This window comes from Erpetoichthys calabaricus, chromosome 14, assembly GCF_900747795.2.
Source record: "Erpetoichthys calabaricus chromosome 14, fErpCal1.3, whole genome shotgun sequence".
NCBI lineage: Eukaryota > Metazoa > Chordata > Cladistia > Polypteriformes > Polypteridae > Erpetoichthys > Erpetoichthys calabaricus.
The window spans coordinates 102,793,966-102,809,111 of NC_041407.2; the positions used below are offsets into that span (position 1 = coordinate 102,793,966).

Consider the following 15,146-nt stretch of genomic DNA (forward strand, 5'->3'; position numbering starts at 1 on the left):
ATGTGGCTTGATGCTTATTATAACACATTTATCTATAGATGCTGTTTATATGAAGATCAAATCTTGATATGTCCCCATATGTTAAAAAAAGAAAAAAAAAACATTTTGTGGGGTTTGCTTATTTTTTCACATTAAAATTATGCATATACAGTGAGGAGCAAAACTACTAGGACAATGGGGTTCTTCAAATCTGGCCAGAGTTTTTATATAATACCTTGTCACGGGAGGCTGGGGGCCAGACCCAGCCGGGACGCCTGGAAGGACCAGGAGGTGATTTATACGTCCCATCGGCCACGAGGGGGCAACCACCCTGGATGTTGTGGGGACCACGAGGAAGGAGCAAGGAGGCTCAAACCCACTGGGGCCCGTGGCCACCGCCAGGGGACGCCCCAAGCGTCATGGAGCCCAGGAGATTGACACTTCCGCCACACCTGGGAAGGTGGAGGAAGGACCTTTCTAGGGATGCCCGGAGTGCTTCCGGGTGCAAGGGCAGCACACAGGAAGTGCTGCAGGAAGGGTGTCATCAGGCACCTGGAGCACATCCAGGTGGAAATAAAAGGGGCCGCCTCACTCCAATCCGGGAACTAGAGTCGGGACGAAGCTCTCGTGAGGAGAGGAAAGGTGGCCCATGGAGACTGAGAAGAAGGCCTGTGTTAAGGGTGTTTGGTGCGGGAGCACTGTGTGCTGTGTGGGACTTTGCTTTAATAAACGTGTGTTTGATAAAGAATTGGTGTTGTCTGATGTTGTTTGGACCTGGGCTCACAACCTTTTGACACATATTGCTTTGGCATAACAGTTGATGTAAACAGTAAATATGGTAATGTGAAGACAGTGGCAGAAATAAAAAAAAATACGATGGCAGCCTACACTGATCCTCTTCAGTGAACCTCAATCTTCCACCTCCCTGCACCAAACTCCCTGATCTTCCATTGGCCTTAAATGTCCGAAGCAGTACAGCACAAGTTGATGATCAAAGTCCTTTTAATATCTTTGAATGATATCTGTCTCACCACAGTGGTCATGCCATTAGGAGTTGGTGCCCTCAAAGGCAGATGTTGGTGTGTGGCTACCGTTTTCTGGCCAGTCACACAGATATTCTTATTGCAGTCCTTCTGGATGGGTTTACTCCAGTGGTAGAAGTTCCATCTCAGTTGGATTAGGATGTCCATACCCTTGTCCAGGGTATCACATCTATGCTGGTCTTATTTTTAGATCTGGCAGCAGGCCCAGCTCTAGTGCCCTGTAGGCTTAAAGGCATAATGCATGTTTTCTTAGGAACGTCACGCGTCATTAAGGGCCATTTAAAGCCTCATTTTACTCCAAGGCCACGGACGTAATATGGAAAGGTCCATTTGCTGGATGACTGGTGAAGAAGAAGATTAGTTTTCTAGCCTCTGGCTTGACTCCGGTGAAGCTGTGCATAACATTCTCCTTCTGTTATGAAGGAAGAAGGTCAAATACAGCAGAGGTCTTTGGGCCAGGAGGTTTTAAGAGCAATGGTGATTTTGAGGTGGTGTTGTTTAAAATTTTCAAAGGCCAAGCAGGCTGCCGTTAACATAATGAGGACATTTAAAAACAAATCCGTTTATGAAACTCCCCTAGACTTGTACTGCAGCTACTTTCATATTCAGTACATGGCACCAGGGCCACTTCCTAACATAAGTGACCTAGGGAAACCACTTGGGAGCCCTGCAGCCAGGCCCCCCAACTCTCACTAAGAGCACAGATAAATAGTGGTGAGAGCCCTGGAATAGGTGTGCCATATAGGACATGGCACCTTCAATTTCTTAAATCTGTTTGTCAACCTCTCCGCACACAATAAGCCACATCAGTGGCCTGTCCAAGCCTCCTTGCTTCACTGCTATTCATGTATGAATATACTGTATGCACAACAGTCCAGTCTTCACCTAACCTGATCATCCAGTTCAGGGCTATGACAGCCAGTGCCCATCCTGGAAGCATTGGACACAAGATGAGAGCAAGCCCTGGATGGAACACTGAACCAATGCAGAGCACACAAAATCACTCGCACCTCACTCATACTGGGCCAATTTATAGACTCCAATTGACATAACCGCATATCTGCTTGGGAAGTGGAAGAAAAACCAGGTTAACCTAACATGGCATAGCATAACATACTGTTTTCAAACCTGCTTAATCCAATTCAAGATCGAAAGAGACCAGAGTCTATTCCAGCAGCACTAGCCGGAAACAACCCTAAACAGGGTACTGATCCACTGCAGAGTATACCCACTCTCACTCGTACTGGGCCCATTTATAGACTCCAACTAATGTAACACACATGTCCTTGGAAGCAAAACTAGAAAAACAAAACATGACATAGCAGAGCATGGCATGACAAGACATAACAAAATATAGCACAGCATAACATAGTGTAATATGGCATGGTGTAGCATAACATGACATTACATAATATGGCATTGCATAACATAACCAAATATAACATAACATGGCATGGCATAACATGACATAGCATAACTCAACACAGATCAGCATGGCATAACATACCATAACACAGCATGGCATGTCATAACATAAGCAAATATAACCTAACATGGCGGAACATAACCTATTATATATCATAACATGGCATAACTAAATATAACATAGCATAGCATAATATAACATACTATTCTTGTGATTTCATTATGATCTCGGTTTTTCTGAGTAATTCTTTTAATTATAAACATCAGAGAATCGAAATTGAAAGTAATACTGTTTTCAGATACTTAGCATTAAGTATGATTTTATTTGTTTATATTGCAATGAGATTTTCTTTTTCATGGAAGAAGCCATTTTCAGATCCTGTTGCTAAAACACAAACAGTGTTGCTAGGGGGCATGTCCCCAGATGACATCATCAGTGTGAAGGTTTATAAACCAACACCATGGGATTCTTATTATCCAAGTTTGTGCAATACTAGTGTAAATGCTGTGATTTTCTAAATGATATTTTTCCTGCTAAAACACTTATGTTCTGCTATTAAGAGTCCGAGTTTTCCTTTCCCTCTTTTGGCTTAATGAAAGTTAGACTGGATTGGTTTTGTTTTTGTTCTCAGTCCTGACCCCTCTTTCTTACTTCCTGCATAAATTTGGTGTCAGAACAAAACATAGAACAGAACAAGGCATAGCCTAATTTTCTCATACCCATTAATCTAATTCAGGATCACAAGGGGCCAGAGTCTAGCCTAGCAGCTCTTAGTACAAGGCAGTAAAACAGCCCTGGAGAAAGAAATTGTTCTGTTACATAGCTTACATACACACACACCCACACTCATACCAGGGCCAGTTATCCTAAAATAGATAGAAAGACTGCAGCATCCAGAAAAAAATCCACATACACATGTGGAGAACATGCAAATTCCACACAGACGGGTTGTCTGGAAATGTCATATTATCATTACTTACAATTACCGGTCTTTGTGCAGTTTACATGTACTTCATTGTCTGTGTGTGTGTGTGAAGGATTTCCTCCAACATCCCAAACATGAGCTAACTGAGGTGGTGAGTGACTCTAAATTGGCCCCATATGATGGTGTGTTTATAAGTCCTTTTATGGACTGGCATCCAATCCAGGTCTGGTTTCTGCCTTTATACTACTGAACTGGATTAGGCTGGAAAGTTTTTAGGTTTGATTTTGATTTGATATACTGATGGATGAATAGATAAGGAAGACTGTTAAAGTCCTCACCATACAATTAATTTAATTTCAAGTTCAACCTGGCAAAGACGTTCTTGTTATCTCAGCTTGTTCATCCATTCAGCATCCCATCTCAGTTCAGCTTGGCTTATTAGCACTGCCAACCTTGGAGTAATGATCGATGACCAGCTGTCCTTCACTGACTCTGTTGCAACTGCCCCTCGGTCTCGTAGTTTCACTCTATACAATATCTGCAAGGTCAGATCATATCTGACCGAGTATGCAGCACATCACCCAGTCAAGGCTTTGGTTTTGTCATGCCTGGACTACTGTAACAGGCAGGAGTACCAGCAAGTGTTAGCAAGCTGCTGCAGATGATTCAAAATGGAGTGGTATGTCTGGTGTTCAACCTGTTAAGGTGGGCACATGTCACTCCTCTTTTCAGATAACTAAATTGGCTCCCTGTAGCAACATAAATTGAACTCAAATTCTTGATGCTTGCCTACCTTGTAGTGAGTGGATTACCACCTACTCTGTGTGTGTATATGTATATATGGAGACACTGCTGAAGTTCTGTGCTTCTTCTCACCCACTCAGGTCTGTTGATGAATGATGTCTGGTGATGCCACCTCTATGTTGCCTCAGATCTCAATCCAGACTCTCTTCATGTGTTGCCCCTAGCTGGTGAAATGAGATGACCACTTTCATTCAAACGTCTGACTCCATCAATGTTAGGATATAGCAGGTTGGATAATGACTAACACAGAACCAATCCCAGCCAACACAGGGTGCAAGGCATGAACAAATCCCAGGCAGGGTGCCAGCCCACCACAGGACACACACACACACACACACCAAGCACACACTAGGGACAATTTAGGATACCCAATGCACCTAACCTGTATGTCTTTGGACTGTAGGAGTAAACCCACGAAGACATGGGGAGAACATGCAAACTCCACGCAGGGAAGACCTGGGAAGTGAACCCGGGTCTCCTTACTGTGAGGCAGCAGCGCTACCACTGTGCCACCCACTCCCTCGATGTATTTAAGAAAAATTAAGACTCACTTGTTCTGCAAATCTCTGTCTAATTGATATAAACAGTTAGGATTTTTGTAACCCAGGAATTGTAACTCGCTTGTATTTTGTTCTGAGTTCTTGACTTGTGGTGATCAATTTGATCACCATGTCCTGTCACACTTATATAAATATAATGAATTATTATTATTATTATTATTATTATTATATTATTATTATTACACTTGTTCCTAAACAGCCCCTCAGACTGATGTTTACTTATGTGCAGTGTGAGTCACCTTGGATAAAAGCATCTGCTAGGCAAATAAATGACTGACTAGAATTAATTGTCTTGGTGTAACAACTTATTTTAATTCATTCAGTCCAGCCATCCATTTTTAATCACACTTGATCAGGGTGACTGACAGCTGAAGCCTGCTGTGGCAGCGCAGTTTTTATTCATATTATTTATGAAGATAGGAGTTCACAAAGTGCACATTCTGAAAGAAGGTCACGGCTGGTGCCCTTGCAATGCCTATTCTGTGCAGTTGACTGATGATGTGTGGTGACTTGAAGGCCCTATTCTGAGCCTCCATACCCACATCATGCCTGCCTTTAATTGGAATGTTAAAGTGTGTCTGCAGGCGTGTCAATGGTAGTGTAAGGCATTTAAGGAAATAGGGTGGCATACTCACGCTTGTTACTTTCCGGTAAATCTGGGCAGCATTCTGGCACTCAGAGTACGGATACTCGGACGTGGTCATCTCCAAGATGCACATCCCGAAGGCATAGACGTCCACGGCTTCATCATACTTTTCCTCATACATCTCTGGGGCCATGAACTCTGGAGTGCCTGAATGAAAACAGGATAAAGTGTCAGCAGATGAAGAGCTTGAGGTTCACAGAATTGGTGTAACCACTTAGCCAAAGAGTAACTTTACAGACCATTAAGAAAAACTAAGCAGGGTTAACAAAATGTGACAGAACTTGTTTCACTTCTGTTCAGTGTGTTTTGCAAGTCAATGGTTGTGCCTAAAGTGAACTTGGCACTCCACAAGGGCAGAAAGATAAGGGGCGTGGAGAAAGATCAGCATCATGAACCAAAATAAGAATGTAACTGAAAAGACCAATCAAGTGTAGCGTCAATACCAAAACAAAGTCATAATTCGTAGTCAACATTCAAAAGTACTAAGCGAAGACCAAAACAATAAACACTCTTATGTAGTAGCACCTGCAAACTGGGACAATCCAAAAGACTAAGGGGGCTGAACTTTATACTAACTGACCTGTGACATCATGAATAGTATCACCCCAAACATCTCTCCCCAGTAGGGTTCCATGGTATACCAATACTTAAAAGAGTACCAAAAAAGCCCAATTTTTAAAACGGTACAGTACCAGCATTAAGCTGATTTTGGTACTGGAAGTAAAAGGTTGTGTGAATTGAATAACACTTCCCACACCGCTTATGTAGTATACATGTTACATTTGGCTCGATTCACCAAGGTGGGCAAAGGTCTTCAAACCTATATCTTTATATTAACATACTGTAGTACTAGGGTGTTGTACCGTGTTAGCCATTATGAATGTAGTGAGAAGTCAAGCACAATGACGCCTTTTATTAGCTAACTAAAAAGATTGCAATATGCAAGCTGTTGAGGCAACTCAGGCCCCATTTACATCTCGCCTGAAGAAGGGGCCTGAGTTGCCTTGAAAGCTTTCATATTGTAATCTTTTTAGTTAGCTAATAAAAGGCGTCATTGTGCTTGACTTCTCACTATATTAAAATGCTGGAAAATCAGAGGACCCCACAGTGTGGTGGAGCAGTGAGGCTCACGTTAAAGGACAGAGCATAGAGGTGCACATTGCGGCATCAGAGCTGTAAGTTGTATGATCGTTGAGACACTTACAACCCCAAATCTTTGATTTAATTTACATTTTAATCAGACTCCATTTGCCAAAGAGAGTCTAATATCTCTGTAAAGCTATGTATATTTATATCAACACAATAGTGGAAAATCTGAGGGGGGACCCCACATGATCCTTGTAATGAATGCGGAGTACGTCAGAGCAAGGAGACACAACTGTATGCAGAATGGGGTAAACAAAGCGGCTGAGAGCAGAAGGCTATTCGTTATTTTCATTGGTATTGTTTTGGTACTGGTACTGAGCACCACAGATCCAATGTTTGCTCTGAGGATGTTGATGGAGAAGTTTAGAGAAGGCCAGAAGGAGTTGCATTGCGTCTTTATGGACCTGGAGAAAGCATATGACAGGGGGCCTCGAGAGGAGCTGTGGTATTGTGTGAGGAAGTCGGGAGTGATAGAGAAGTACGTAAGAGTTGCACAGGATATGTATAAGGGAAGTGTGACAGTGGTGAGGTCTGCGGTAGGAGTGACGGAGGTTGATTACATCAGGGATCGGCTCTGAGCCCTTTCTTATTTGCAATGGTGATGGACAGGTTGACAGACGAGATTAGACAGGAGTCCCCGTGGACTGTGATGTTTGCTGATGACATGGTGATCTGTAGTGATATAGGGAGCAGGTTGAGGAGACCCTGGAGAGGTGGAGATATGCTCTAGAGAGGAGAGGAATGAAGGTCAGTAGGAACAAGACAGAATACATGTGTGTAAATGAGAGGGAGGTCAGTGGAATGGTGAGGATGCAGGGAGTAGTGTTGGCGAAGGTGGATGAGTTTAAATACTTGGGATCAACAGTACAGAGTAATGGGGATTGTGGAAGAGAAGTGAAAAAGAGAGTGCAGGCAGGGTAGAATGGGTGGAGAAGAGTGTCAGGAGTGATTTGTGACAGACCAGTATTAGCAAGAGTGAAAGGGAAGGTCTACAGGACGGTAGTGAGACCAGCTATGTTATATGGGTTGGAGATGGTGGCACTGACCAGAAAGCAGGAGACAGAGCTGGAGGTAGCAGAGTTAAAGATGTTAAGATTTGCATTGGGTGTGACGAGGATGGACAAGTTGGATGGTTGGGAGACAAAGTCAGAGATGTGAGATTGCGTTGGTTTGGACATGTGCAGAGAAGAGATGCTGGGTATATTGAGAGAAGGATGCTAAGGATAGAGCTGCCAGGGAAGAGGAAAAGAGGAAGGCCTAAGAGAAGGTTTACGGATGTGGTGAGAGAGGACATACAGGTGATGGGTGTAACAGAGCAAGATGCAGAGGACGGAAAGATATGGAAGATGATGATCCGCTTTGGCAACCCCTAACGGGAGCAGCTGAAAGAAGAAGAAGACTGAGGTACAAAAGCTGGTATTGGAACCAAAATTAAAATTTTACTGTAGGTCCAACATTACTCCCTAGAAACTCTTTAGGAATGCATGAACAAAATAGACAAATGTATAGAATTTCACAACAGCATGCAGAAAGATGAAAACACTTTTCATTACTTTAAATTGAAAGAAATAATAATATAACCTAATTCTGCGTCCCCCAAACACCTCTAAAAAATTAGTGCATTCACAAAATTAGTGTTAGAAAAAAAAAGAAAATGAATGCAGATCACATCACCCTGCTGTGCATTTTCAGCTCCTTGTTTGACTGACTACATTTAAGGCCAGCTAGCCGATCTCAGATACAGTCTCGGGTTTACATTACCTTGTACTTTTTTGAAACCTGCTCTTCTAGGCCTTATGTCAACCATGTTTTTCTAGATCACATTATTTTGGTGAGCAGCTTGAAAAGTTAATCTTTTACAAATGATTTATAAGAATTATTTGAACAGTAAATAAAACACCACAAAATACAAGGCCAGCAAGGCAAGCTCAAATACATTTTCTGCTTTTGAAACCTCCACCAAAGCCCACCAACACTGATATTCCAAGCCTGCAAATATCAATTACCTATGACGCTTTTGGCAAATGAGGCGCTCTTCAGTGTCGCAAGACCCAGGTCTCCTATCTTGACAGAACCAGTGGGCCCAGTGATGAAGATGTTGTCACACTTCAGGTCCCGGTGGATGATAGGGGGAGAGCGAGTGTGCAGGAAATGTAGACCTTTCAGGATCTGTCGGCTCCATCGCTGCAGCAGTTTCAGCTTCATTTCCTTGAACCTCTTCAGATACCTAAACCACCAGAGCAAGCAGAGGTGTGTAAAAGGAAGATGTCAGATGGGTGTAGGAAATTGAGAGGAGGGCAACGTTAAATACAAGAAGAGCAAGCCTGTGTCCCCTGGGCTGAGCTATCTCTCTCTCATCTACAAAATATCACGATACAGGGACTGCTAATATGGGCTTCTCACCTCCACAGATATCCCAAAATCTCAAGAAAAAATCAACTAGATGGACTGAGTAGAAGTTAAGTTTAATTTGCTAAGGACAATACCACACCACTTTGATCCTTTCATACGTATGAAGCTATAGACTCATAGGCTCAGCGCCAGTGGTGACGAACAGAAGGCAGGAATAATGTAGTTAGTCTGCACAGCAAGGTCCTGCTCTTGACTTACGTTTTGAGGGTGCCTGACGTCATGAGTTCTGTGACCATGATGATGCATTTGTGTCCCTTCAAAGTGGACTTCCAGGAGTCGTAGAAGCGGACAATATTGGGATGCTGTAGTCCCTTCAGCATCTGCACTTCCTCACTGAATCTCTGTCTCTCAGCTTTGGTCAGCTTTCGGGTCTACAGTGAGAAAGATGAATAGATCTATTATGAGATGTCGCCACTCACGTATAAAGATCTAGCCCATTCTGGAAATCATTTTGTACTTATTTTAACTTGTGGCAGGCGGAAGACTGAGAGGTGAAATAGCACAAAGCAATAAAGAATGAGATGTTGTCTGGGATAGGGATGGGGTCAGAATACACAGAATGTACAATAATGTAACAGTATACATTTCCATGCATTCAAAATTCTGATGGCCTGTGGTATGGAACTGTTACTCAGTTACACAAACCCAGAGCAGAAACTACAGTAAAATATCATTTTCCAGACAGTAGAAGAGTAAAGAGACCATGTAATGGATGGGATGCAATGTCACTGGCTCTGTTATGGCAGTGGGCTTGGTAAATGTCTTTTAGAGGAGGCAGAGGCACCCCGATAAGCTTCTCAGCCACTCGCATTATCCGTTGTAGTGTGCTGCAGTCCCAAAGTCCCCAAACCTCAGGGAGGCTCGCTGGTCAATAGCCCGCCATGTGTCTCAACTGAACTCCTGTTACGTAGGCACAAGATGTTCAGTGTTTGTGTGGGAGGCCTCTGCTCCCAGCTGAGGTGTTACTTGAAGCAGTCCAGTTGTTACGGGAGGTGCAGCAGCTGTCTGCAGACCCTCTTTATTTTAAATTGCACTTTTGAGAATAAAACCAACCATCCACCAAGAGAGTGACGTGTGCTAGCCTGCACCTTTCCAAATGATTTTAGCAGTCATTTTGTATAATGTCTTTCCTAGTCAGTACAATTGTTAATCACTTTGATCAATTTACTGATTCTTGCATTCAACTATGGTTGGTTGTAGCAGTTAGCACTCCTGACCCATAGATCTCAAAGCATCCAGGATTCAAATCCTGTACAAGGCCATTGTGGCTTTCCCTCTGTGTACTCAGACTTTCATCAAAAACATGTGGCAAATCAAAATAAGCTGAGTGGACCCTGGAGTGCACCTGATGCTTTGTGTCCCGATGACCCAAAACTGAGTTAAGTGGGTTTTGGAAGGTTATGTTACTTTCAACTTTAATTTTATTTTATAAAATAAAGCATTTTTTAACTTGTATATGATGCATTTTTCTTATATATTGCCCCTCTTATGGAGTAACTGACTGGACCATTCAGTCTTTTTTAAGCGTTGCTTATCATATTAAATTCTGTTCTAACTTCTTTCACCAATTAATAGGTCTTTATTTATATACGGTGGCTTTATCACTGACAACCATCACAAACCAAGTTAAAAACAAATATCTTTAGGATGGCCGTCTATATGGCACCTTTCATATAGGACATCACTATGAATCACATGAGCAGGTTACTTGTTACATTAAGAATCTTTTCCAGTTGCTTTAATCAACCAACTTTACATTTATCTTCTGTACAAGCTTTGCCCATTTCACTCACTGTCTGCCTGCATTTCCCACATTGGGTGTAAAGAGGTCCAGGACCCCGCTCTGTCACAGAGGACACACAGTTGCCAAATAACTTTTTACACATTTCAGAATAAAAACTGGTGCACCAGGAGAAAAACCCACATGGACATGGGAAGAGCATGCAAACCCCACACAGACAGAGAGCAAGATAGGATTTGATCCCAACCACCTGTAACTGTGGGGCAGCCACCCTAACCACTGCACCACCAGGCTGACTTTTAAGCAAAGTACATCTCTCTTTACTGTATTTACATATCATTATGAATCAATGTATCTCTTGTTGTTATGATATATGGTGGCTTCCATAGTCCACAATATGATAAGCCTGAATTGGAATAAGAGGGTCTGTGAATGAACTGTTTGGTTCTGCATTTTCTATTGAGCACCATCACAAACCACATTCAGCACTTGGTGGTCTTCATTGATGGACAGTGAATTAGTAAGTAGTATGCCAAAGAGCTATAGTTATTTCACATTTGATATATATAACTTCTTACATATAATTAATTGCTAATCACCTGAGTTATGTTATTCTTTATACAATTGCACTTCTCGCAGTGCACATCATCAAAAATCAGAATTTTTTTTTTTTTATTAATATACCCGTATGGATCACTGCATCTCTGGATACTCTGATTTTTTTCCAGCGACCCAAAAACATGCATGTTAAGGTTATTTGTGGGTGTGCATGAGTGCATCCTGCAATGAAGCGACGCGCCACCCCAGGTTGAATCCTGCTTAATGTCCTGTCAACTGAAGAAATGGGTCAGAAAGAAAACATTTCACATTGGCATCGTCCAGGCTTGGGACATCCGACGAAATCAGGACAGGTTCGTGTATTGGCACAGCCTCAACAAAACTGGACAGGTGAAGACTGCAGAATCACAGCCTGGTCTACTGAATCTCAATTTCTGAGAGGGTAAGATCAGAATTTGGCACCAAAATCATGAATCCATGCACCCAACCTGCCTTGAGCCAATAGTCCAGGCTGATGGTGATGGCGTGATGAATGTTTTCTTGGCATACTTTGGACCAGTCAGTAATCGTTTGGGTACCATGACCTATCTGAGTATTGTTGCTGACCACGCACATTTACGCCCACCACTTATCCATCTTCTAACATCTAATTCCAGCATGATAATGAACCATGTCAAATAACAAAAGTCATCTCCAATTAATTTCTTGAACATGACAATTAGTTTAGTGTTATTAAGCAGCCTTCCCAGTTGATGAATCTGAATCTAATACAACAACTTTGGGATGTGGTTGAAAGGGAGATTAGTAGCATGAATGTGCACGTGACAAATCCGTGGAGACTGTGTGATGCAATCCCATCAACAAGGACCATAATCTCAAAGGAATGTTTCCAGGATTTCATGGAATCCATGATACTAAAAACTGAGTCTGTTTAGTGAGCAAAAAGAGGCCCTACCCAGTGTTAGCACAGTGGGCCTAAGAATTTACTCAGTGAATTATTATATACATGTATACTGCCATTCAGTAAGTTTCACTGCAAACACTATTAAGTATATTTTTAATTTTATTTAGTCTGTCATAGTGACAATATTATATACGAAGTTTCAATAAGGCTTACTGACAAAATATATTACAAATATTTTTATTTTTAAGTTGTGTCTTTCATGGTGTCTGTGTGTGTGTGTGTGTGTGTGTATATATATATATATATATATATATATATATATATATATATATATATATATATATATATATATATATATATAAATATACTGTATGATATATAACACCTTTCAGTTAAGCTTACTACAAATCATATTATGAATCTCTTTATATAGTGCCTTTCATAGTGTCTATATCCATCCATTATCCAACCCACTATATCCTAACTACAGGGTCACGGGGGTCTGCTGGAGCCAATCCCAGCCAACCCAGGACGCAAGGCAGGAAACAAACCCCAGGCAGGGCGGCAGCCCACTGCAGGTCTATATTATATACTAGTAGTAATTACAGCTTGAGCCACTTCCAGTGGAATGGATAACACAATTATGATAACAGTAAAAATAGGAAGAGAAGAATGTATAGAACACTAATGTTGTTCTTATGACCTGGCGTGATCATTTTAAACTCTCAGCTAAAGAAATGTGCAGAAGAGGGTAAGACACATATGGACTAATAATAAAGAACAATACACGACAGACAGAGATGGTAACGATTCTGATTTCTTAAGGGACATTGGGAATGTAATGCAGTATACATACATCATAGAATACAGAAAATGGTAACGGCAAATGCAAAGGAAATCAACAAATGATGTTATGCTTTCAAATAATAAAATAAAGTCGAATAAATGCACATCTTGATACATAAAACATAGATTGAACGGAACGATCTGTATTTCTTACCATTTTTAAAAAGATAGGGGGCAATATTATTCTATGGTGAAATATAATTTTATATGAATAAACGACTGTATTGTGTTTTTTGATATCTTCTACGGTATATTTTGTGATATACGCCCTGATCACCGATATATACCGATATATATACAGTATAGAACACAAGCCGTCTTTATTGCATATAAGGAGCCTTCCTTACTGAGCTCATTATCTTTGCAGCCACACCATCAAATTCTCGCCTTCTTCCCACTGCTCTATGGGTCGCCTCCATAAATAACCACGACTGAAACACGACTGCCTCGGCAGAATCTGCAGATGGGGCTCCCCGCTAATCGGCCTGGATGCCCTCCTAAACTCCTCTTAATGTTTCATTTGATTATTTTTCTTTAAATATTAAGTCCAAATCTCTTCTGCAGTCTGGCCTCTCCTCGTGTTTGTGTGCTCGTTTGAGCAAATGGATTGCTTAATCCGTCTCACAGAAACCTCTCGTAAACACTTCACTTTAAGAGCTGCAGCGGCACAGAAACCTTTCTGTTTCGTGCTCGTCACAGTAAACAGAGCGTACAGTGGACGCTCTCGTGTTAAATTTGCCTGCAAGGGGCAGATTAAGGGTTCCTGGTAACCTGGACTGTGTCCATTTTTGCACCATGTAGCGCTTTGTGTGTAAACAGCTGCCACTTGTTTCCTTTCCAGATGAACAGCGGAACCACCAGGGGGCGCAAGTCCTCGGTATATGACGTACAGTACTATAAGACTTCAGAGAGTAAGGGTGCAGGAAGCAGAAGCTGAGACAAGAAGACACCAAAAACAGGACATGAGCTCCTAGCGTTTACATGTATTCATCCATAAAGACAACCCCTACAGGTGCATTACCGAATCTTCCTCCATATTTCTGGAAAGGTACGGGTGCCTGTAATACGTGCTTTAGAAACGAAAGAGACACCCTAACTTGTTGCCCCAACCCAGAAGGCATTACAGGTTGCAAAATATGTGCTTATTTTTAAATTTACAACATGGCCACTGAGATGGTGCTTTTTATTTAAAGAGAAATGTCCTGACCATCTCATCCCTCCCGTGATATGGGGGCTCTCAACCTTCATTCCTTTAATGAGCGAGGCGAGGATAACCAAAATGAAGCAAGAAGTCTGAGGCAATGAAGTGGGGCAAACACCTGATGGAAAAAGAACACGTGCTGTATACCATGGGGGCAATGCTAGCTCGAGGATACACGGCGCCCCTACACAATGGCGGTTGGATGATTGGAAATCGGAGCTCGCCCATGAATTGTATAATAAATCGAAGAGCTGGGTTGAACTTGGGGAGCCATTGAATATCAGAGTGCATTCATATCTGTATGTGCTGTCGAAGAACGAATGACAGGCCCTTTTGTGGTTACGGACGAAACGCTATAAAGGCATTCAATAAAGAGCTGGGATTGCATGGACGTGCCTTGGTGCCCCTAAGTCGATTGAACCCCTCGACCGGTGCTTACTCGGCCATAACCTAGAGCCTCTGCTATACGGTGGCCCAGGTGGTGCCAACAACATGGATGTTCTTTTGTAGCGTCCGTGCCTCTCTGCCCTTAGAACTTTAAAAGCAAAGAGTTCAATCTAAATTATTGTCATTGGGATGGGGAGTGTGTAAGTCGAGGCGTGTCATTCCTTTCGAGAACAATGGTGCTCAGTCCTACCCTTGTGTCTATGCTGAAAAGCAAACAAACGTGCGAAAGGCTTTAGGGGTCCGTACGTCTATACCCTCCAGCTTGGGGACATGATGTTCTTTAAGTGTTACTGGCTGTTTTATACATTGAGACCTCCGAAGGCTTCTTTTCCCCAGTGCACGGAGTGACGTGATCGACACCACATTCTGCCCAAATGTAATAGTCCGGTTATGTCAGCGCTTTTTTACGACTCGCGCGGTACCTAATTTAGGCCATTGTTCTGCGTGCCCGCCTGGAGAATGGCTGCGCAACTTGGAAAACAGTATTTAGAGAACATATGACGGGGTA

General features: G+C 42.2%; 1 protein-coding gene across 4 annotated transcripts in view; it reads right to left on the reverse strand.

The window, feature by feature from the left end:
- Positions 1-15,146, reverse strand: part of LOC114665325 (serine/threonine-protein kinase WNK4-like) — a 95,363-nt gene that overhangs the window by 51,097 nt on the left and 29,120 nt on the right. For all 4 annotated transcript variants that reach the window (XR_007936682.1, XR_007936681.1, XR_003718390.2 and 1 more), the window contains exons 2-4: positions 9,140-9,312; positions 8,536-8,756; positions 5,373-5,530 (exon numbers count right to left, since the gene is read on the reverse strand). Coding sequence is in view for 1 of the 4 variants with exons in the window: in XM_028819822.2 (XP_028675655.1) it covers positions 5,373-5,530; positions 8,536-8,756; positions 9,140-9,312 (552 nt within the window). In the remaining 3 variants the exon portion in view is untranslated. The remainder of the gene's footprint in view (positions 1-5,372; positions 5,531-8,535; positions 8,757-9,139; positions 9,313-15,146) is intronic.